Source organism: Zingiber officinale, chromosome 1B (assembly GCF_018446385.1).
Source record: "Zingiber officinale cultivar Zhangliang chromosome 1B, Zo_v1.1, whole genome shotgun sequence".
In the NCBI taxonomy this organism is placed as follows: domain Eukaryota; kingdom Viridiplantae; phylum Streptophyta; class Magnoliopsida; order Zingiberales; family Zingiberaceae; genus Zingiber; species Zingiber officinale.
The window spans coordinates 153,733,043-153,758,355 of record NC_055986.1 but is presented as its reverse complement, the minus strand read 5'-3'; the positions used below and the strand labels follow the sequence as shown (position 1 = coordinate 153,758,355).

At 34.2% G+C, this 25,313-nt stretch overlaps 1 protein-coding gene across 1 annotated transcript; it reads right to left on the bottom strand.

Moving 5' to 3' along the window:
* Positions 1 to 2,441: 2,441 nt before the first annotated feature.
* LOC122043510 (pre-mRNA-processing protein 40C-like) lies at positions 2,442 to 21,495 on the bottom strand. Its single transcript, XM_042604146.1, has 13 exons — positions 21,415 to 21,495; positions 13,822 to 14,221; positions 13,580 to 13,726; positions 13,235 to 13,486; positions 12,487 to 13,150; positions 12,257 to 12,420; positions 12,115 to 12,152; positions 11,193 to 11,271; positions 7,135 to 7,596; positions 6,812 to 6,895; positions 2,942 to 3,082; positions 2,716 to 2,822; positions 2,442 to 2,586 (listed from the first exon to the last, which is right to left on the bottom strand). The coding sequence occupies exons 2-13, from the start codon at positions 14,212 to 14,214 to the stop codon at positions 2,442 to 2,444; spliced, it is 2,676 nt and encodes an 891-aa protein (XP_042460080.1). The 5' UTR covers positions 14,215 to 14,221; positions 21,415 to 21,495.
* Positions 21,496 to 25,313: the final 3,818 nt, after the last annotated feature.

Below are 25,313 nucleotides of genomic sequence, written 5' to 3'. Positions count from 1 at the left end.
GGCGCAAGGTAGGATAACCTTCGCAACGTGAAGGCGGCTCCGATGGTCAGCGACACGGTGAAAGCGACCAAGAAAAACCTGGGATCGGTATTGCTATGACGCACAGACGGCCTCGATTGTTTTAGACCGTTTAGGGCATCGAGACTGAATTTAGACTTAGGCTAATTTCATTTAGACCCAATAATTTTTCATAATTTAGATACCCTATTAATTGTTACCATAAAATTTCACATTATCATTTTTATAAAAAATTTAAAAGATATTTGGCAGGAGAAATTGAATATATTTTAAAAAACATATAGCTACTTATAAGTTATAACATAGTTATCCTTATCGAATATATATTCGATAATAACAAGATAGAGCAAAGCAATCTTTTTAAGTTCCCATGGAATAGAAGAACATGAGGGTTATAAGATAAACTCTTATTCTTAATTGTAAACTCTCATTCTCAATTATATTACAATGTGAAATAAGGTGTAATAATAACCATTTTTGACATATTATTTCTCTCTTATACTTGACGTTTAAATCCTCTCATATGCTTAATTGTTGATTCATATTATGTTTTATGAGCAAAGGTTTATTTGGTGATGCAATTCTCATACAATTAGAGCATTATTTACTAAGATTTGAATCTTATTTTGTAAGGGATCAAAGGAGAGCGAAATTGGAATCAAAAGAGAAGCTGGAAGCCAACACGGGCTGGGCATGTCCCACATGAAGCACACTCAAAGTTCCACGGCAAAGTTCAAAACGACCTGATCATGCCGTTGGGCATGGCCGTGCTACCATTCACAACAGCCGACACAGCCTGGCGGTGTTGATGGGCAAGGCTGTGTCGGGTGGAAGTAGCTCGGAAGCCCTTCATAGCGATTGACACGGTCGTGTCGCAAGCCAATTCAAGGGTGCATAAACGCTAAACTCAGATCTAGGGATGGGTGAATCTCTCTGGAATCGCCTCCTTCAACCTCCATCAACCCTAGCCACCATCTCCACCTCCCTTCCTCTGGATTAGGAGGAAGGGAGGTCATTTCCACCTCTCCTCAGATTAGAGAGAAGAGTCAGCTCCACATCCGAGGAACCTGCAGTGATCCGCATCCACCACTTCATCAACATCTTCACCTCTCCTTCGAATTAGAAAGGAAGAGGATTCATTCCATCTCCGACGACATTCTCCTGAGCTCAAACGAATTGGGAGATCAAATTCTCCACCACATTTCGGGATTACGAGCGTGTTGCATTCATCAACATCATCTCTTCTTCGGATTAGAAGTAGTGGATCCATCCGCATTGACGAGCTGAGCCCTGGTCCGGATTAGGAGAGGCGCTTCCCCCTTCATTGTCGGAATCCACATCCACCATTGGAGAGAGAGATCTCCAACCTAGTCTTAGCTTAGCTTAATTTTTATGTTTGTCATGTGTTTGTTGTTACGCCTCTTTCATTACTTTGATTTCTGTTAATGCATTGTAATGAACTTAATTCTTGATTTGTCTTGTTTCGTTTAAATGTTTTAAGTTCTTGTCATTTATTTGGATGCACGTAGGTTAAGTTAGATTAGGTTTCATTTTATACTTGTGCTTCCTTTAATTCTCTTGCAATTGTAGTTTAGATTATATTAGATATTAATTACTCGCATTGTTTTTCATTCCTTAATCTTAGCAACTCAAAATCAAAGCCCTCAATTACAACATCAAAAACCCAAAGCAATAAAGCGATCAGAACTATCATCCTACCATTACATTCGTTGGGAAACGACCCGAGTCATCTATGTTACATTAGTAGAAAAATTCGGTAATTAATTGAATTTGAAATCATGGTATGAGACATGGTTATCAAGGTGACCTTAGTTAGAGTGAGGTGGACAAATCTTAATTAGAAAAAAAATATTAAAAGGGAACCTCATTTGATTTTTTCGGTCAAATTGACCCCTCATTCGCTTGACTAAAACAATCTGATCAGCCCCCTTTCAGCGTAATCTGCCATTCAAACACTTATGAATTTGGCTTAAATAGTATCATTATCCTGCCTAAAGCGTATCCTTTTTCTAAATCGTAGGTTATGCTACAAATGCTATATCATCTCCTTGCAAAGTTATTTCTTCTCCTAATTTTCAGTTAACTTTTCTCATTTATTCTCTAATTTATATTTTCATTCTTCTTTGTGTATTTGTCGGTCTCTCCCTCCATCTTTCTACCCAAATATTGAAGCCTCAGAGTTGAGTTACAAATAAAAGTGGGAAATTTGGCAGGGCATGTTTCCTTAATCTGCTTGAAAGCATTTCTTTCCTGTTTTTTGTTTTTGTTTTGCTTTATTTCTTTTAAGTTTTTTTTTTTCCTTTTTTTGGGTACTAGGAATTTCCTTTCCTGTTGATAGAGGATTCTCAACTTTATTTCTTAACACAACTAGATATTGGAAAGATCAACTAGCATTGAGATAACTAATAAGAAGCAATATTGAAAAAATAACTTACCCTGGACCATCGGCTGTTCAGTGTAATATTTTGATTATCACGAAGCATACACTTAAAACTACTGGAAGCAGCCATGCGTAGGGCTTTTATCCTCTCATCTGCAGCCTTCACTCTTTAGACAATAAATAAAAGTTAAATGCTTGCAGAATACCTGGTTGAAATTCAAAAGCAAAAACAAAAAATAACAAAAAAAAAACACATAAATAGAATTGATTCAAATTTTCACATAGCAGAAATATACTTCTCATTCAATAGAAGCTCTCGTTCCTTGCGATCAATGGCCTCAAATCGGGGATCACCACCCCATTTTTTTCTAAATGAATGATAATCAGTTTTGTGATCGATGTCCTGTTCATCATATAGTTTGTCAATCATTTTAAATTTTAAAAGTATTCAAAGAAAAACTGCCAAATGATCCAATACTTTCTCTTTGTGTGTGTGTGTGTGTGTGTGGGATAGGGGGAAACCTCTGTAGCTTCTTCCAATAATTGTTTAAAAGCATCAAGTGCAGCCTTCTGTGCTGCTCTTTTCTCCTTGCGCTCTTCTTCAGCTCGTGTCCTAACGTAATGTTCAAACAATGCCCTTCGAGTAGAATGACTTGGAACCCCCTGCAGTACCATTTGGTCAAAATGAGCAAACAAGAACACTAGAAAATGTAACATAATATGTGATAGCAGCCAAATCCAAAAGTCCCTGACCTTATCACATGTAACCATTATTAGCTAATTCGCAAATTGAACTCGTCTTACAAAAAAGAATATACTTATAGAAAAATTATTTTTGGACAAAAGAAGGGTAAACCCACTAATTATCTAAAGATGCCTAAACAGAAGGTGTACTAGTTGTAATGTACATGTGGAACAAGAGTATTGTAACTTTTTTATGGCACCTAATCATTAACTGCATTGAATCAACAAGAGAGGAGCTTATAAACTGCTTATAAAAGTATCTTCTTCCCTGATACCTGAAGATTACCCCTTGATTTACCATTTTTTAAAACCTGTGAAAAATAATATTGCCACCCTACCATATAGTCTGATCAATTAGCTTACCCGCATTGCACTACCAACCATTACTGCACATTTCAAAGCAAGATCTTGTTGGTGCAATCAAGCCATACTAAGGTTTGTGTTTTGATGTTTAAGTAATATGTTTATTGTTTGGGCATGTCAGTAGGTCAAGGTTGACTGACATTGGACAAAGTCCAAATAAGTCAAGAACACTTGGAAAAAGAGGGAAGTCCAACCGAGCTTAAGCAAATGAGAAATCTACCAGGGAGTTAGGAGATGGGAAATCCAACATGATGCTGGCAAGTGACAAGACCAATAAGGAGTTGTCAAGTGAAGAAAGTCCAAGGAGTTCCAGGTCGACTAGGTGTTTGGTAAGTGATGAAGTCTCGATAAATGTCAGGCAATGGAGGAACTCTTAGAGAAGTGCATTTTAGCAAAGTAAAAATCCTAGTGAGTCAAGATTGAAATGAGACGGGATACGTGGAACTCCTAGCAAGTCAAAGTTGACTGACACTAGACAATAGAGGAAGGCATAGAGAGATGGACTTTAAACATTAGAAGTCATGGTAAGTCGAGATCAACTTATATAAGGGAATAGAAGAAATCATGGAAAAATGATCACTAGGCATTGAAAGCCCTTGTATAGGCAAATGAGGAAGTCCTAGAGACAGTCTCTTGATGCCTAGGCAATGGACTGGAGCATGATCAGTCATTTGTAATGGTGATCAGTCATTGATGCATGTAGCACAGCAATCTAGGAAGGGGGAGGTGGTTTGAAAAAGTAGCATTGCTACTATTAGCTACAGTAATTAGTTGACTGATAAAGTCAACTAATGAGTGCAACCAAATCAGTCGACTAATTGATAAAATTTAGAAACAGAAAGCAGCCTATAAAAGGAGGAAAGCTTAGGAGTTTTTCAGAGTAGTTCTTTGGTCAATGCAGCAGCATTCATGAGCCATCTTGAGCAACCAAAAGCAAAAGAAAGCTAGCAACAATAAGAGAGAGAAAAATCAATTGTGTCAAGTGTTCTTGTATTATTTTTGTTATTTGTTTAACAAATGGTACTCTCTTGTTGTCATTGTGAAAGCACAAATTTATAAGAGATTTCTCTGCATATGGAAAGTATCCGAGAAGAAGAAATTAAATGCATTATTTATTAGCTATGCCACTTAAATTCATATTCATTCTTACCAACAAATATTTGATTTAGGGATTGAGAAATGCTTAGTTGTAGTTGATGGTACCTTCAAGAAATACTGGGAACATCCCTTAAGCACAAATTCAACTACTTCAGGCAATTCAGCATATTTGGCAATTTTAGGTAAATAGGGTTGCCTAAGAGGTCAAATGAAATTTCATTAAAGACTTAATACTTAGAAAAAATATTAAATTTGTTCAATATGTTAAAATCCTATTGATTATTATCTCTTGAAGCTCAATATTATACTTGTGTAAAGGACTTCTTCTGACACAATGATTCAACTAGAGATAAATAAATATAATAACAAGCAAGTCTTATCCCATAAGGTGGAGTTGGTTATATGGCTCTATATTTAAATAAATTTTATCTTATTTGATAGTAGCTAACCAAGTCTTCTTTGATCTTTCTCTTCTTTGTTTAATATGCATATTTATTATAGTTTCACATCTTCTAACTGAAGCATTTATTGTCGTCTAAATACATGTTTGTAGCATCTTAAATGTGTTTCCCATAGTTTTCTCTAAATAAGTGCAACCCCAATTCTCTCTAATATTCTCATCTTTTATCTAGTTTATCCTAGTATATCAATACATCCACCTTAACATTTTTATCTCTACGAGTCTCATCTTCTACTCATGTACTCGAGTCATAGATCAATATTCAACTTCATATGATATAGCAAATCTAACTGTCGTTTTGTAGAACTTCCCTTTAAGTTTTAAAGGTATTTTACGATCGCAAAGGATAATTAACGCTCTCCATTTTAATCATCCTACTCATATTAAGACATCTCTCAAATCTCTTCATTCTTTTATTAAAAAATTCATAATTACTCATCTCCTATGTTAACAATTGTTGCATTAGGTCTAATATTGCTAAACTAAAATTCTATATATTCTATCTTTCATTTCTTATGTTCTCGCCGAGATTCAAGTTTAACATTTACTCTTTCATGTGTTTCTTCTACCAAAATAATATCTACATACAACATACACCATGGTATCGTCGTGTCCTGGATGTGTCAAGTGAATTCATCCATGATTAGTGTAAAAAGATAGGGTGTACCACTATCTATGGAAAAGATTCTTAGAATTGTTGGTCCTTGATGTAACCTATCTTTATGGGAAAGATTTTGATTAATCCGTCTAGAGTCTTCGCTCTTGTCGGAGGTTTAAAATCTCATACCATGCTAGATGGCAAGGGCAAAATTTACCATTCCACTCACCGTCCGACACTGCGGGCTATAATCCCACGATTAATATTCCATATTTGTTTGAATTGTTGTTTGGCATGTTATTGATAGAGATTCAATTTATGCTACACATGTCAAAGTTGTTTAGAAGCTACAACTTTCATCAGCTAGGAAAATTTAATGTTCAAAAATGACATGAAAGATGAGATTGATGAAAAAAGGCAGAAGATTCGCATCAGAATAATTAACTACTACAATAGGACAATGAGCTAGGAGGATTGTGCAGTAACAAAGGAAAGATCATCAAAATTCAAAAAGAGAGGTTGAAGAGATTTCAATTAGCCAATTGGGTGCTAGAAACAATTATTAACAAAAATCAAATAAAACTCAACCAAATTAAAATTGAGAAATATATGACTTAACTTCCTGAATCATGGACATTTGATTTGAGCCTTCATATTTGGCTTCCAAAATTGTACAAAAAATAGAAATTTGATAAAAGTGTTTCTAATATTACACATGTAATTAAACTTGAACTACAATGTAACTACAACTTGTTACTTGTCCTTTCATATCTTGTGTTTGCAACTTTGCGTCCACTAACAAGAAAAGTCAAAATGTAAAATAGTAGAAGATATTCATGACATGTCCATGAAAAACTAAACCAGCTTTACCCATCAACTTAACTAAAATTAACAGAAACAACATTTATGAAAACAAAACAAAAAATAAAAACGATGTTGAATAAATTCAACAAGTGACAAATAATTATAGCACATCAACATAGAGGTAAAATATCTGGCACAAACAAGGACAAAAGAAAAAAAGTCATCCCTTTATAAGCAAGCACAATAAACAAGTCTAACAAACCTGAGACATGGAGTTCCAGTTGTAGGAAAGGCCCAAAATTCATAATCTTTAGACTCAACAAACCTTAAAGCGTGGATCAAACACTATCTTCGGCAGTTCTTTCTCCCATTTTGAAAAAGGTGCAACTCCTCGTTCTTTAAGCATTTCCTATGTATTGAAATACATATTGATCAAATGTATTGGAAAAGCAACATTCACCATAAATAGAGTAGCATGGATGTACTAGTTTAACAATAAAGTGGTTAAAAAGACATTTTACACCCCCAAATTACTAAAATACCAATCAGTTGCAATTCCATGTGCATCTCAAAATTTGAAGTTCAAAAATGATTAATTCCAAGAAACTGCACTACAACAAAATCATGAATCATCAACAATAAAATTACCTTGAATTTAATAATGCATTCTTCTTTGCTAGGTCCACTTTCCTCATCATCTGATTCAGATGAGGAATCTGACATATTAGCATCACCTGCAGCATCTTTTGCTTTTTCTTTACTAATAGCAGGCTTTTGTCCCTTGACAGCTGACTCAACAGCTTTCAATCCATTTGTATCTGATGCAGTAGGGCCAGAAGTTGAATGAGGTGATGTTATCGGAGAGCCTGTTTCAGGGAGCAACTTCTTCTTGATCAAATCCAATGCTGATGATGGAACAGGTTGTCCAGAACGAAGGGCCACAGATTCACGACCACCAGTCTGTGCAGCTGGAGTATCAATACTAACAGATGCAAAAACTTTATCTCCTTGCATGCCAGCCTCTGGTGGAGCTTCATTTCCTTCTGTTGAATTTATTTCTTGACCTTTCCTGAGTTCTGCAACCTCTGCTGGGGCATGCCAACTACTAACCTGATGTTTACAAAAAATTATTAGTGGAAAGGAAAGAGAAATAGCAGCAGCTGATAAGTGAATATTATCAAGGTACTTACTGTCCTGGCCTCCTGTGATTAAAAAAAGTTGCATAAACTCATGGCCTAGGATTGTCAAATCCACAACCTATGAATATTAATTTCTAAACTGGACCATTATTTATTAGTTTTAGCATTTGCCAAAACTAAAAGTTTAAAGACCACAATATATGCGTAGCTTAGTCTATCAAGTTGCGTTTGTCCCAACTATTTAAGGTTGGCTACAAGAATCTGATCCATGCATTAAGCTCTATGCAGGATTATAATAATCATATTGGTTAACATATAAAAAATTATTTATAGTTTCCAATAAACACTGCATTACTTTTTTTTTTCAAAAAAGAACAAACCCATTGTAGTTTATGCCTAATATGTGAGTAAATTTATTTCTTCAAATACATTAGACAACTATATAATTTATATATAAAGTTCAATGTCATAATTGAAATTATTAATTTAGTGTTTCATATGAGCTTTGACACAACGATAAAGTTATTCATGTGACCTTGAGGTATCGAGTTCAAATCATGGAAACAGTCTCTTACAAAATACAAACTAAGGCGTACAATGGACCCAATGTGGTCCAATCCTTTTCCGAGACCTCGCACGGAGCTTCGTACACCGATTGCCCTTTAGTGTTTCATATGGAAGGTAATCACATGTATATTATAATAATATAATATGATTTCAATTAATTTAAAATATAAAATAAAATGCTACCAATGTCCACCTTTTCAAGATTCTTGCTATTATGTATAGCATCATGCAAAATTTCCTAGAAAATTATTTGTTGCAGAAGATCTCTAAATAATATCTCTATAGAAAAATGCTAACACACATATCATCAATAAGCCATATTACAATTATAAATATAAAAAAAACAACCTGGTGCACCAAGTTACTGCGAATGCGGAATCACAGGGAAGAGTTGGATTATATTGGATCTATTGAATGCAATCTTATCTTGCATTTTGCAAGAGACTATTTCCGCAGCTAGAACCAATAGCTCAACCAACCTCAAGGTCATATAACAATTTTACCATTGCGTCAAGGCTCCCCTTCCCATATTAGATCTAAAACAATTATTCTTAAGTATAGTGGACTAGCGATACCACTTTGAAATTCGTAAGTATAGTGGACTAGTGATACCACTTTGAAAATTTATACAGGGATTAGAGCTTAGGTTAACACCTAATTCGTTAGGGGACAACCAAAGTTTCAAAGAGAACTAAAAACTATGTTCCATTACTTCAATTATAGAGTTCATAATAGAACCCAGAAAGCACAGACTACCTTGGGCACAAGGAAGTCCATCATGATTCATAAAGCCATATAGAGTAAACATTGTGCCAAGCATATAATTCCACAAAACAATAACACACTCAAGTTGAAAAGAACATCAAAACCTGACACCTGAAAAGAGGAAACCCAGAGCCTCTACTTCATTTAGTTACCCTTCTCTAAAATCAAAAACCCTCTAAGCAAATCATATAACTAGGTCTCTTTAAAAAATCTCTCTAACTACCTCTACTAGTGACCCTTCAACTGAGAATAAAGTATATATAATTGAAGAACAAGATTTTACTATAAAGAATAAGTCTATCATGATTCATAAGCCTATTCAGAGTAACAACTGCTCAGAGCACAAAATACAATAGAACAATAGAACACAGACCCAAGTGGAATAAGAAATTAAAAAAAAGGACCTCAAAAGATGGCATCACTAATTGCACATGCTTCATATATTGGACCTTCTCTTAATTCAAAAGAACATCTACACAAGTCATATAATTTGGTTCTTTAAAAAGTATCTCCAATAATTATATGATAATCAACAATACTATCTTTACTACTGACACTTCCACTAAGAATAAAGTATATTTAATATAGCAATATGACTTGACTATAGAAAGAGCCACTATATGACTTAACATATCTAGAGAATGTTTGACATGCTACAAACTATAAGGATAACTCGTTTATACTCCCTAAGAGACCATTAGAGAAAACTGAACAAGACAAATACAAAAAGATGAGGACGAATGCATACCAAGCCTTCATGGATTCTAGAAGAGCTTCTACAGGTGGATCATTAGACAAGTTACATTGGAGGAACTCTAGCTCGGGGAAGACCTAAGAAAGACCTAGCTAGCAAATTCCAACTCATAGAAGTCTCTAGTAGAACTTTTGCTCGTGCAAGCCTCAAGGAAGAAAGCATGCTTGTAGAAGTTTCACAAGCTGACAATCTTAGGTGTATCAAGGTCTTCATATGCCGGTCGGTGAGTAGAATGCTAAGTTTCACCCATGTCAATCAGTACAGTTGTAAATTTATTCAATTTAAGAGATTATCCTCTCTATTTATAAACTCACAAATAGTCCTATAAAACTCATATAAAAACTACTCTATGAGCCTTCATGTCCACATTATTAAGTCATAATGCATATTTGTTAAGCATGTAAACTCATATTTGAGTAATTCAGAATAAAAGATTTGTTGTCTAAACAAGTCCATACCCTTTCAATTTTGGTGCCAACGGTCTCATCCACAACACCATTATTTGCAAAGACTATAGTGAAGCAACAAGTGAATCCTTGCCTCTTGATTAGTTAGTGTTTCTTAATACATTGAATAGACACACAAAATGTTGTCAATGATATCGATGCTCAATTACTCAAAGATAAGGTATTTATTCCTTAATGCAAGGGAGAACCAAAAAACAAGAGGATAAATAAACTATATTCCTCGAAATTCGAAGTGAAGATGTAGAATCGACTATTCCTTGTACATGGGAAGAGTGACCAAAGGGAAGATGACTACAACTCAATATAATTCAAGTTTTCTTTTAATAATGCAAAAAATAATAGGCCAACAATATAGTAAATTGAATCACGATCAAGATTTTAATTCTACTTAAGAATTTTAGTAATTATATTTTCTTATTTCTAGATAACTTAGTCAATGTTACAGTCTTAAAGGCGGGCCCACTGGAGAGTTTATATAAAAAACATTTCTTTGTTTATGATCAACAAAATTAATTTCTTACAGTTGCTCCTGCTTCCTTGCAATTGGACAATCGAGAGACAACTCCAACAGATTTTCCAGCTAAGGCACACAGGTTTGTCCAATCCAGCTTGTGTTGCATTATGGAGTTTGTAATTTGTTGCTTATCTAACCCTTCTATTGCATACAAACATAATGGAATCTTTTGGTTTTAGACTGTATTATGCCTTTTGGAAGGTTTAGCATCAGTACTTTTGAGGGATAAATGAAAAAATACACTTTATAACCAGAATAATTAACTTTCTAGTATATAAGTAGAAATTTATTCGAATTGTCTTCTGTCCACACAAATAGCAAATACTGACCATCAACTAAAATATTGTAACTACGAGACAACAAGGGACAAACATAAAATCAGGTCATAATCTTTTGATTGATATGCCTCTAACAACTGCAACAATTCAGATACTACAAAACAAGTGTCCAACATTGGAAATAGAGAAAAAAAAAACTGTTCAGTATTAAAATAAATATACCTTGTTCTTGGTATCATAATAGTACTTCCTCCCATCATTTGTCGTTACAAGTGTCCAATCAGTACCAGGTAACTTTTCCCTGTGCAAATCATGAAGGCAACAGAATCAATGACAATGAATAATTAACTTGAGTCATAAAAGTTGTAACATTCAAAGAGACACACTAAATAAATTAAGTCAAATTGGAGAAGTTGTTGTGCATTTCCTGTAAAAGGTCTACTACACCCTTGTAGTTGCTCCGAGAGAGTATTATAGTAAAACATCATTACTAGTAACAAATAGTAAAAAAATGTTTATTCCCAGATTAGCAAGGACTTTGTTACTCTCTTTTGATCACTCACTCTTTAAGTAAAACATCAAGTTTAAAAAAAAGTATAACTAATATTTTTCATGCTTTGGATAAAACAAGTATTTGAAATAGATATTACATTTTTAAAAAAAAACATGAAGGTTGATAAAAATGGATATGGTTATTCCTTGAATTAGAATTGAGAAAGAAAGTCAAAGAATATGAAACAAAAATTCAGAAAAATGGTAGCACATAACCCATTTGTTTAATGGAAATGCAAAGTGTCATATTTTGCAAGCACTTACATAACATAGTCAAGGACAAAGTTACTAACCACAACAAAAATGATTAATTTCAATTTGAAAAAAGAAAAAAGAAAGTTATATCCATACAGTCAAGTCCTTAGGTTTCTGAAATAGTGTAATGTAAAAAAAAGTGCTTTGAATCATTACTATTTGACTCGGACCAGTTCTAAAATAGTCAAGGTATTCCAAGGAAGGAATTTTAGGATAATTTGTAAATCCTAGTCTCTTGAAGACGCCATACATCTCTCAACCTATTAGTCTTACAGAGTATGCAATGCTATCAAACTTGATGTGGAACTAAAATAATTAACAATTGGACTGTGCATACCATGAAACTGGACCTGACTGGTTGGTGGCTTTCTCTTGCTGCATAACATAAAAGTAGAATATTTTGATCAAATCATTGAAGACTATATTCTAAATTGAAATACAGTGACCATTTTTTGATATGGCTTTCCTTTTGTCATTACCTCTCCCTTAAAACTTGAGGGTTTTTCATATGTTGATTTTCCAGTAATAGAATTATAGTAGTAGACTGCACCGGTCTCTGTCTTGTGGGATGTCCATGCATTTTCTATTTCATTATTAGTATCTCTTTCTGCCTTGTCAGCAATGATGGATTTTTTACCCTGATCTGCAGATAATAAAATAATGAATTGGAAAAACATCAATGCAAAGGAACCAAAAGGGAAAACCATACCAATATCTGATGAAGGTAATTCTCCTATCGAGCTGCTTTCAGGATGGAGACATCCTGTTGTTGGTTCAACTTGGGATACAACTGGAGAGACACCAGGAGGCTGAACAAACACCGAAGGAACTGTAGGAGGTATTCCCTGGACAGATTGAGGAAAAGGTGCAGGAAGATAGCCAGGGTAAGGTGAAAATGGTACATGCTGCATCTGACCAGCTTGAGGTGGATGCGACCAGAAGAATTGAGGGGATGGAGCCATTGTAGGTTGTAATGCATAAACTGGATTTGTTGGCTGTTGAAGGTTTTGATGAACAGGAACTGGTACAGGAACAGGAATTGCGGGGGGTAGAGTAGCAGGAAGAGGAACAATGGGCTTCAGTGGTGAAAAAGAACTTGTGGCTGTTGGTTTTATTGTGGCAGCATTTGAAACCACAGCAGAATTAGAAATTCCCAAAAATGCTTGGAACCTGTCACTGCTTGGTATTTCAGCATGCACAGTAAAAGATGGAGCAGCTGGAATCGACATGCTTGTTGAACTGGAATTGACACTTGTACCAGGGGCCATCGAGGTACTAGATGGCAAACAATGAGACGTTTGTACAGAGAAAGAACTAGCCAGACTTGAGGAAGTGCTAGTAGTTACCATTGCAACAGCATCTGAGGTATTCTGCTATAATTCAAAAACAGTTTATTGTATATATACAAAAGTAAAAGCATTTGGACAAAGACAAGCTGTTACATTTTTGTAGCATACTTTTTCAGTAGATGGGGTTGTTTCAGATTTCTCTGCAGTCAAAAGTTGATTGTTCCCACTGAACAAGAAATTCCTTTGCTTTGTAGCATCTCCTCTAGGAACAGACAAAGGAAACTGCGTAGGTGCAGGTGAATTTGAAGATACAGCACCTGGGACAAAAGCAGCACGGATGGGTTGTCTTGGAATTGGTGGTTGCAAGGAAGCACTGGAAGGAGTAAACCTTCCACCTTGAAACTGTACTTGTACAGGAGCCTACCAACAATATCAAGTAGTATCCTGTCAAGAAACTTAAAAAAACTGATACAGAAATAAGAGATGATTAACATCTAAAGCCATGAGAATTACGGTTTCAAGTTGAATCTGCTGACCAGATGCTGGGACAACATTAGCATGTGGGACTACACTGAATGAAAAAGGTCTGTTGCCTAAAAACTGGCCAGGAACAGGGGGTTGTAGAGCTGCAGCAGGCATTGGTGGTGTCCACTTAAAAGCCTGCAATTGGATTTTTTTTTCCTTTTTAACCGACTACAAAGGATAATCACTGTTTGTAAATATATGTTAGATAAAGATACTACAGAGAAACTAACAGGAGAAGATGACGGCTGCTGAGCATTTGAAGGGGTTGAATTCATTCGAGGAACCACATTGTAAGAAAAAGACGGTGCTGGAACAACATAGCCTGATGATGAAGTAAATTTAGCCCTAACAGAATCTTGAGCAGGCTCATTTTGCTTTACAAGAGAACCCGTCTGGGATAATGAGCTTTGAGCAGGAGTTCCAGAAGCTGCAACAGTAGATTGAATGGACTCTGGCAATGAAGATGATGCAGTTGTCCCTTGAACTGACAGACCCATTGTTGGAACAGTTGCAGATGTAGGTGTACCATCAGCTGATCCCGCAACAGGTTCTGTGCTTTCAGAATTTGAAACCAAAGGAGGGGGAGCTTGCATCTCATGTACAGGTCCTGCTGTTGCAGACATTGTGAATCTAAAATAAAAGGTAAATAAAATCATTGTACAATACATAATCAAGAGGCATCAAGATTTATAAGAGATGAAAGAAATAACTAATCTTCATTATTATTCACTAGTGAACTTAAGCTGTGGGTATGTTTTTGGTGAAAATAAATTTGACAAAAATGTCTTCCACCCGGTTCTTTCTTGGCATATATAAGAGTTAAATAAAGTTAGATCTAAGCCAGTGTAAAAATATTGGGGGTCAATGGTTGAGGAGAATTGGCCACTACATTTTTTTCTTCCTAATCAAAATATCTTCCACCGTTCCACCCATGTTTCATTTCCAAAATACAAAATACAAATCTCCTAGTTTGGATAAATCTACAAACATTCTGCTTGCCAAGCATATGCAACTTTAAAGGCATGATAAAAGAATGATAAAAGAAAAATTGCAGAACCCACATCACTGACTCCCAACAGGCTCACAGCATCAGCTATTTTAACAAAAAGCATGATAAAAGAAATACAGTCATGTGTATTATAACTAGAGTCACTAGACTCACAACACCAATTATTCAAAAAAACATCATGAAAGAAACAAAGTTTTCAATTGTTAAGAATAAATTTGGATACTGACCAACATTGTGAAGGAGGCACACAGCCAAGGTTCAAAATCCCAAGCCATGCCAGAGTTTTAGTCGTCTTTGACTAGAAAGATAGCGTTTTCATATTATGTCGATGTTCTAATATATGGTGCAAATTAGAAGTGGAAAAAGGAAGGAAATAAAGACGAAAATAAGGCCAACTTAGACTTAGACTTTATGCTCCATCTAAAATGGTACTAATTTAACTGAAGTTTAAAATTTTGAGGCATGCCCAAGTTTTGATTTATGACTGACTGGAATGATATATAGTTTTGGTACCATATCATGTAGTGCCGATATGATTTCAATACTTTTTAAATATAAATAAAAAATATTAATTAAAAAATATTTTTATTGATTATTATAGATACTTATTATTAAGATATATTTGAGATGTTGAATACAAGTTTTAATATTATTTCATAAAATATTTGATGTTTATTAAGTAAAAGTCAATTTAGGATTAGATGAAATCTACCAAATAGACATGATAGGATCAAATAAGTTTAAATTGAATTTAATTTAGATTTATTTTGATCAATTTAAAATTAAATCAAATTTATATAGATATATCATAATTTAATTTATAGTATAATATTTTATAAAGTAAAAAAATTATATTATATTTATTTTTCCTAACAATATATTCCCTTAATCTCAAAGAGGTTTATTTTTCTTTATTTACCTCATGGACACATAGAAGGGAAAAAAATAACCATCATTTTCTTTGTCTATCTCTTAGATGAATGGAGGAGGAAAAATTAAAGAGGTAAAGATATTTTTTTCCTCTTGTTTACCATCGTAGAGGTAGGAGAAAAAGAATTAACAAAAGATAAAGAGGGAGTGACGAAGGACGAAATAAATAATGGAAAAGAATTAACCCTCATTTTTTCCTCTTTGGAAGGACGAAGGAGGAAAAAATTAATAGATAAATAGAAATATTAAAAGAGAAAGGAACAAGGAGAAGAATTTAAATTAATAATAATAAATTAAAACTTTAAAAAAAAAGACACCATGATGTTGCACCTGCCTTCACAACCATGTTGCCAGTCAGAAGAAGGAACAAAAAATTCAACCAATGTTGATCGGCGAAACGAAAATTTTCACACTTTATACCATGATTTTAACATTATTTTTTATGGACACAAGTTATAAACAAAAATAACAACATTATCTTAATTCATCTTAATGTATGTTATAGCATGCCAAAGGCTGCCAAGTGCCAACATGGTACGATACTCATTAAAATGATTGATATAGTAGAACATCAAACATTATTTGTGCTTAGTAGTATCGAGTTTCGATAATTTATTATAGTATGTTCAACCATGCCACCGAGTATGATACGACATTTCAAATCATGCTCATAGCATCTATTATTTAAAAAACAAGGACACGAAATATTGTTTTTTAATTCTCAAGAATAAGTTTAAATACATATGCATGTTTGATAACTCATTTTTTAACAATACTCACCAACATTGTGAAGGATCAATCGCTATTTTTGACTATTAAAAACTCATTTTGGACTATCATACTCCAATCGACAAGCCAGTGAACACCTTTTGAATCCACTTACACTTGTTGACTCCTAATTTTTTCTGTGCTTCAACTGAAATAAGATTAAAAAAACCATAACAAGTGCATAAAGACATCTCTCCTTGGAGAGAGCAAAACCTCATAGAACACTAAAAAAATTAAGAGAACATTGATGTTGCAATTACATTATGTGCTGAAAATTTATGAAAACTATAGAAAAAAGAAACTTAAAAAAAATATGCCTAGAATATAGTGGATTTACTATAAATACCAAAGTACATATCATCTTCATCATCAAGTTGAAGTTGTGTGTCTCAACTAATTGGTTCTCAACATGATTTTGTAAGTAAATCCAACATAAGAGTATAGATTTTTAGCATGACTTTGCGTTTATCAAAAGAGAATTATGGGCTACTCACAAATTTAACAATAAACCTAATTATTGTCAAAATGGGGATGGAATGAGATCTAAGATAAAAGCATTTCTAGGAAATTCGAAGTCAAAAGAAAGACCTTGAAAAGCTAACTTACAGTTGATTAATTAGCCAACATGGCCAAAAATGAACCAACACAAGGTATTACTAAGAAAATCACCAACAAATTTCAAACTAGTCTGATCTAATTCACAATCACTTTGATACTTAAATTTTTAGAATTTCAGAACATATATTCAAGATGGATTGCCTAGATCTAAAAAAAACAATAAGAAGCATTCAAAAATTTAAATTGCTTCTTTAAGCTTCCATGACCTCAATTTTGATGGCAATTGTTCGTGTGCAAAAAATCATTTTTTAATTAGCATATTCACTATAATCCATCCTTAATCCAGCATCTACTCCCACAAAACCAACTACCCGCCACAATCTTTAGAGATAGGTAAACCACAAAATGGCCTCAACCCCAGCAATGTTAATCTATAAGTTGACAAATATTAAATACAACTAAAAACCTTAAACTCGCCCTTTTCAAGGAAAATCACAATTCCATAGAGTCACTAAATAACACACAGACGCTCACTTTATTATTCCATCAATCAGGAAATCCAACAACCACTAAAAAGGATAAGAACTTTAGCTATGTAGAAGAAAATTTCATTAGAATAGAATAGACAAGAACAATATAAAGCTACTCCAAAGGACCAAGCAATTAGTTTGGGCACCAAGACCTTTCACAAACTTGCTACTATGCTTTCAAATAACAAGCCAAAAAAACACGACAAGAAACAAACGAGACTTCGAGGTTCTGCGATCAAAAGATGCACTAGTCGAAACGCCTGAGTTGTTCTCAATCTCTTGGCGCAAGGTAGGATAACCTTCGCAACGTGAAGGCGGCTCCGATGGTCAGCGACACGGTGAAAGCGACCAAGAAAAACCTGGGATCGGTATTGCTATGACGCACAGACGGCCTCGATTGTTTTAGACCGTTTAGGGCATCGAGACTGAATTTAGACTTAGGCTAATTTCATTTAGACCCAATAATTTTTCATAATTTAGATACCCTATTAATTGTTACCATAAAATTTCACATTATCATTTTTATAAAAAATTTAAAAGATATTTGGCAGGAGAAATTGAATATATTTTAAAAAACATATAGCTACTTATAAGTTATAACATAGTTATCCTTATCGAATATATATTCGATAATAACAAGATAGAGCAAAGCAATCTTTTTAAGTTCCCATGGAATAGAAGAACATGAGGGTTATAAGATAAACTCTTATTCTTAATTGTAAACTCTCATTCTCAATTATATTACAATGTGAAATAAGGTGTAATAATAACCATTTTTGACATATTATTTCTCTCTTATACTTGACGTTTAAATCCTCTCATATGCTTAATTGTTGATTCATATTATGTTTTATGAGCAAAGGTTTATTTGGTGATGCAATTCTCATACAATTAGAGCATTATTTACTAAGATTTGAATCTTATTTTGTAAGGGATCAAAGGAGAGCGAAATTGGAATCAAAAGAGAAGCTGGAAGCCAACACGGGCTGGGCATGTCCCACATGAAGCACACTCAAAGTTCCACGGCAAAGTTCAAAACGACCTGATCATGCCGTTGGGCATGGCCGTGCTACCATTCACAACAGCCGACACAGCCTGGCGGTGTTGATGGGCAAGGCTGTGTCGGGTGGAAGTAGCTCGGAAGCCCTTCATAGCGATTGACACGGTCGTGTCGCAAGCCAATTCAAGGGTGCATAAACGCTAAACTCAGATCTAGGGATGGGTGAATCTCTCTGGAATCGCCTCCTTCAACCTCCATCAACCCTAGCCACCATCTCCACCTCCCTTCCTCTGGATTAGGAGGAAGGGAGGTCATTTCCACCTCTCCTCAGATTAGAGAGAAGAGTCAGCTCCACATCCGAGGAACCTGCAGTGATCCGCATCCACCACTTCATCAACATCTTCACCTCTCCTTCTCGAATTAGAAAGGAAGAGGATTCATTCCATCTCCGACGACATTCTCCTGAGCTCAAACGAATTAGGGAGAGATCAAATTCTCCACCACATTTCGGGATTACGAACGTGTTGCATTCATCAACATCATCTCTTCTTCGGATTAGAAGTAGTGGATCCATCCGCATTGACGAGCTGAGCCCTGGTCCGGATTAGGAGAGGCGCTTCCCCCTTCATTGTCGGAATCCACATCCACCATTGGAGAGAGAGATCTCCAACCTAGTCTTAGCTTAGCTTAATTTTTATGTTTGTCATGTGTTTGTTGTTACGCCTCTTTCATTACTTTGATTTCTGTTAATGCATTGTAATGAACTTAATTCTTGATTTGTCTTGTTTCGTTTAAATGTTTTAAGTTCTTGTCATTTATTTGGATGCACGTAGGTTAAGTTAGATTAGGTTTCATTTTATACTTGTGCTTCCTTTAATTCTCTTGCAATTGTAGTTTAGATTATATTAGATATTAATTACTCGCATTGTTTTTCATTCCTTAATCTTAGCAACTCAAAATCAAAGCCCTCAATTACAACATCAAAAACCCAAAGCAATAAAGCGATCAGAACTATCATCCTACCATTACATTCGTTGGGAGACGACCCGAGTCATCCCTATGTTACATTAGCGTAGAAAAATTCGGTAATTAATTGAATTTGAAATCATGGTATGAGACATGGTTATCAAGGTGACCTTAGTTAGAGTGAGGTGGACAAATCTTAATTAGAAAAAAAATATTAAAAGGGAACCTCATTTGATTTTTTCGGTCAAATTGACCCCTCATTCGCTTGACTAAAACAATCTGATCAGCCCCCTTTCAGCGTAATCTGCCATTCAAACACTTATGAATTTGGCTTAAATAGTATCATTATCCTGCCTAAAGCGTATCCTTTTTCTAAATCGTAGGTTATGCTACAAATGCTATATCATCTCCTTGCAAAGTTATTTCTTCTCCTAATTTTCAGTTAACTTTTCTCATTTATTCTCTAATTTATATTTTCATTCTTCTTTGTGTATTTGTGTTTTCATTTCTTTTTTAACTTTCACGTACTAGTGTTAGGTTTATTTGTCATTCATGTAGAAGTAGTTTTAGGCCAATTATAAAAATTCCAAAATGAATAGTTGTTTTGGATTCTCCTCTCAATGAGGTTGTTGTTCATTTATTTAATTTTTTTTATCCCTAAACCCTAAACCAAAAAAGGCTTGATTAACAACAATAAAATAATAAAAAAAAAATTAAGTATAGATGATGATATAGTAGGGGATAGAGTCCAATAACGTAAAAGGATTCATATAACCAACCCCACCTAGTAGGATAAGGCTTGGTTGTTGTTATTATATGTCCATATAGCAATTTTGATCAAAATAATCATTATATGAATCTTAATCAACCAAACACCCGTTGTAGCTCCTTAGAACTAGCACAGCCATTCTGTAAGTTCATTTTTCAATTTTAGACAATTTAATCATGTAGTAGTTTTGACAAAAACTAGTACATGGATCTAAACTGTTCAAAATTTACAAACAAGCACTCCCTTGTACTTATATAAATCTATTTAGTCATTCTATCTCTTCATACTTTTTTTAAATATTGGACACTATAAGTTCATATAGTAGTTTTGGCCAAGAGTATTACATGAATCTATACTATCAAAAATTGAAAATGAGTAGATTGTTGTGCTCCCTAATATCTGTTGAGTTGTTCTATGTCACACCCCACACAAGTTAGGCATGTCGTGATACTAGCTTTGCTAATCACGCATGACCTGCAATAATGTCAAAGCAAAAATATAAACAAAAGCTAACTAAATGCATACTTCTGAAATGCAACTCCACTAGTGTTATGCACTCATCTCAACAAATAACTTGGAGGTCAAAACTCCAAAAGTGAGCATAAAATGCAAAATGGATATAAGAGAGAAGTGCATGATGTAAAATATCTCATAAAAAGTTCCAACAAATAACAAATAATTACCGTTATCATTTTCTACCAATTTAATCTCATAAAGCTTTTAGCGCAAATTTTTTCTTAAATTTTCCTCTTAGATGGTTTTCATCATTGTTGAAGAGAAGCCTTGATGCAATGGTAAAATTATTGTCGTGACCTGGAGATCACAGGTTCGAATCACGGAAACCACCGTTATAAGATTACTCTTAGGGTGGTTCAGACTCTTTTATAAGATTACTATTGATTTCATTCTCTTTATATTTTATTCCTATTAATCATTTTTGTCATAAATAAATTTTAAGCAACAAAGAAATGAATAACAACAAGATAAAATAAGGATAAACAATGTGAAGGCATATATCAAGCAACAAGAGTAAATATAAACATGTAAATAATTTCTTTTCTAACCACTTGATAATTATATCTACTTTCATAAAATTGAATCATGCACAAGGTAAATATAATGGAACAAGCAAGAAAAACTCACCTCAAGGGGTAAATTTCCAATTTGGTGTTTTTGCCTATATTATGCCCCCTTAGTTAGCTAAGACAAATTATAAAATAGGTAAAGAGAAATAGGGTTGCAGCAATAAACCCAGATTGAAACGTCATCAAACCCACCAGAGAAGAAAAGAACCTTGCACTGATTGGAATCGATGAATGGTAACGAAAGAAATGTCAACACGACGACAATGACGTGGACAACAGCAACATAGGTAGCGATCGGAACGACGGCGACACGGAGCGACACGGAGCGACAGCAGCGCAGAGCGGCGGCGTGAGTTGCTGGCGGCGGGGGAAGTGAAAAATCGAGAAGGCGAAATAGGGTTCAGCTTATTATTTCGCACTTTTACATAAAGTTTTGAAATTATAATTAGGTACTTTAAATTTAACGATACACCCTTAGCCTTCTTCAATTTTGGTTCGATTATTACAAAGACCCTCTTGTGTTCCAACTATTATGATGACCTTTCTTTTATTTTTCTAATTTTGGCTAGTTTATATTTATATAATAGTTTTCGCCCAGTAGATTTAAATTGGGCGACCAGAATATATGACTCTCCTATTGTGTTCTAGTTATTCATGCTTGTTTGACCCTAAATCCTAAAAGATAATGTAGTAAGTAGTTTGATCAAAATTGGCATATGAATATAAGTTATTGAATTTTTGTTTTTATTCAAATATTTAACTCTTCAAATTGATTAATTATGGAGATGATCAAATCCGACCCTACGAAAATTTTTCATACATCATCAGAATAAATTCAAGAAATATAAAATACTATAATCATATGATCAGTGACGAATTAAAAAATTTAAGTATGAAGAGGCGATCACGATAAATAAGAAGTGGTATTCTCCATCTCTACTGATAGAATCTCATAATATTAGGGATTTCACCGTCGGCAAAGAGGGGTGACCGCTGATGTCGCCCCCCCCCCCCCCCCCAAAACTAGATCCGCCCCTGCATATGATATGTCCTATGAAAAATTAAAATTCTTGTTATATAAAAACTCATCTTATCTCATGCTACCACACCATGTCTATTTATATTTAAAAAATAACCTCTTTACTATGTTCTCTGGAACTTTTAGAGTTATTATTTGCTTTTAATTTTACTAATTTAGTTTTGAGAGGCTATAAAATAGTTTTGACTAAAACTCCGATATGCACTAAAGTATCCAAATATCAAGCATAACCTTCTCTTTTATGTTTCTTGAAGTTTTCAAAGTCATTTTATGATCTCGCTTATGTTGGTTAAATTTCATGATGTCATGTAGCAATTTTGGCCAAAAATATTATATTGACTTAAATTGTCCAACTTCAAACTTAATCAATTTGTTGTTTTACTCAAAACCTTTGGATTGATTACATGTTATTGGTTTTGTTGTTTGAATCATATGAGGACATGACTAAAATTGCTACATGAATCTGAATTTCACAAATGAATCCTGCATTATCTTCTTATGAACCCCTCAAATCATTCTATGCTTTCACTCATGTTGTTTGAGTTAGGCAAGCAATTTTGACCGTATTTATTATATGAACCTAAATTTCAAGTTTTGACCCCTCAAAGTGCCTTCCCCAAAACTTATGGAGTAGTCGAATGTTATTAGTTATGTTGTTTAGGTCCTAGGAGGCCATCTAGCAATTTTGATCAAAACTATTATATGGCCTAAACTACCCAAATTTCAAATTGACTATCGTCTTCTACAAATAAGGATGAATTTAGAATTAGAGTTGAGCTGGGTTAGCCCTTGTTTGAATTTGTTGATCTCAAGCAACTAAAGTGATAAGTGTTAACGAAGAAAAATATAGAGCACCCATTATAACTTTTAGGGGGTGTTTGATACGCACGTTTTCCATTTTCATTTTCTGAAAAACGTACGTTTTCTGAAAAATGATGTTTGGTTTGCGTTTTCCGCGCGCATTTTCTAAAAAATTGGCTATCGTTTTCTAGAAAAACAGAGAATGACAAAAAGTCGTTTTCTGTTTTCCAGAAAACGTGGGTTTTCCAGAAAATAAAAATGAAAACGGTGCAAACCAAACGCACCCTACTTTTCCCTTATTTAATCTGGCTAAACAAACTTTAATATTAACTCATATTTAACATCAATTATATACTTTTTAAATAATGATATATATAATCATTATTTATTCATACAAAAAAATCATTTAAGGAGATAAAAATAACAAATTGAGTCGCCTATATGTGCAAAATTAGTCTAAGCATTTATTTACTACCGAGCAACTTGAATCTATAAAAATTAATATTTTAATACAATCCTAAATGACAGTAATCAATACTCAACATTATTTAAATTAAACAAATAATTTAGTCAATTTAAATAATTTAATTATTATTAAATTATTTACCATTTACCTCTTAATAACTTCACATTTTAATTATCTTTCTAATTCTCATTTAATGAATTAAAATTATTCTCAATCAATCAAAACTTTTCCTATTATCAATTTTAATTTATTTAATTAATTAATCCACACCCCTTTCTTTTCTTCTTTTTCTTCTCCATTTTTTCATTAAAAAAACACTAATTTAGTGATGAATTTTATATTCAAAAATAATTGAGGGTAGATCCTCTGGACCACTTTTTACGGTCCAAAGGATGGTCCCTAAGTATCTATTGGTGGAATGCATGGTCCCTACTTATAAAATCGATGGGGACCATTCATCCCCACCAATGAATACTTAGGGAACATCCCTTGGACCGCAAAAAGTGATCCAGAGGATCCGGACTCAAAATAATTGGTCACAAATTAACAAAAAAATTTAGGAAAAACAAAGTAATTCACAAATTAGTAACTATATTTGTAAAAAAAATTGTCCTTAAAGTAGCAATATAAACTTATCACTAATTTCGTCACAAATTTAAAGATGAATTAAACTGGCACGAGATCTCAAATTTAGCGATGAATCCATATTCGTTGTCAAATTAAAAGATATTCACCAAACTGGGAGCTCAAATTTAGGGATGAATCCTAAATTTGTTGTTAATTTGATTTCGCTAATCAATTGACTTAATCGATTATGAAGCTTACTGTCGGGAAAAGTCATAAATGTGTGGCAATCGATTGGCCGGTCCAAGCCAATCAATTATGGGTCATTATATGATCCCAAATAAGGGCTGCCAATCGATTGCACTAATCGATTATATATGCTAATTGGGGATGAATTCTAGATTCGTCGTCATATTGGCAACGAACTTTGGATTCATCATCAAATTTAAAGATAATGCAAAACTGCACGAGATCTCAAATTTGGTGACGAATCCATAATTCGTCACCAATTTGGTAATGAATTATTGATTTATCGCCAAATTGGCAACAAAACCAAGATTCGTCATAATGAAAGATCTTCATCAAGCTAGGAGCTCAAATTTGACGATGAATTATGGATTTGTCGCTGATTCGATTTTGCTAATTGATTGACTTAATCGATTATGAAGCTTGTTGTCAAGAAAAGTCGCAGATTTGCCCCCAATTAATTGTCTAATTAATTCTGGATCATTCTGTTATCCCGAATAAGGTCTACCAATCGATTGCGTTAATCGATTATATGTGTTAATTCGTGATGAATCCTAGATTTGTCGCCAATTTAGCGATGAATCCTAGATTCGTCACCAAATTTGAGAGCCTAGGTAGGGAGAAGATGTTTAAATTTGATGACAAATCCTAAACTCATCACTAATTTGGCAGCGAATTAGGCAATAAATTTTAATTCATTGCCAAAAGCCCTAACTTAGAAAATTATCCCGACCCCCCACCCCACAGCTCCCCTCTCCTCACTAGCCAGATATAGCCACCTCACCCTCGAGGCTGGCCACACTGAGGTTAGCCATTGTGGCTGTTGGTCACTGAGGCTGGTTGGTTGGGCAATTGGTGTAACACCCCACCCTCCTCATTACTAGTCTGTGAGGGTGGAGCGCTACTGGACTACTAACTTAACATAATTAGAGTTGTTCACATGTAAATATCAATACATAAAACTCTCTAAACATGCAATTAGTGACAGCGG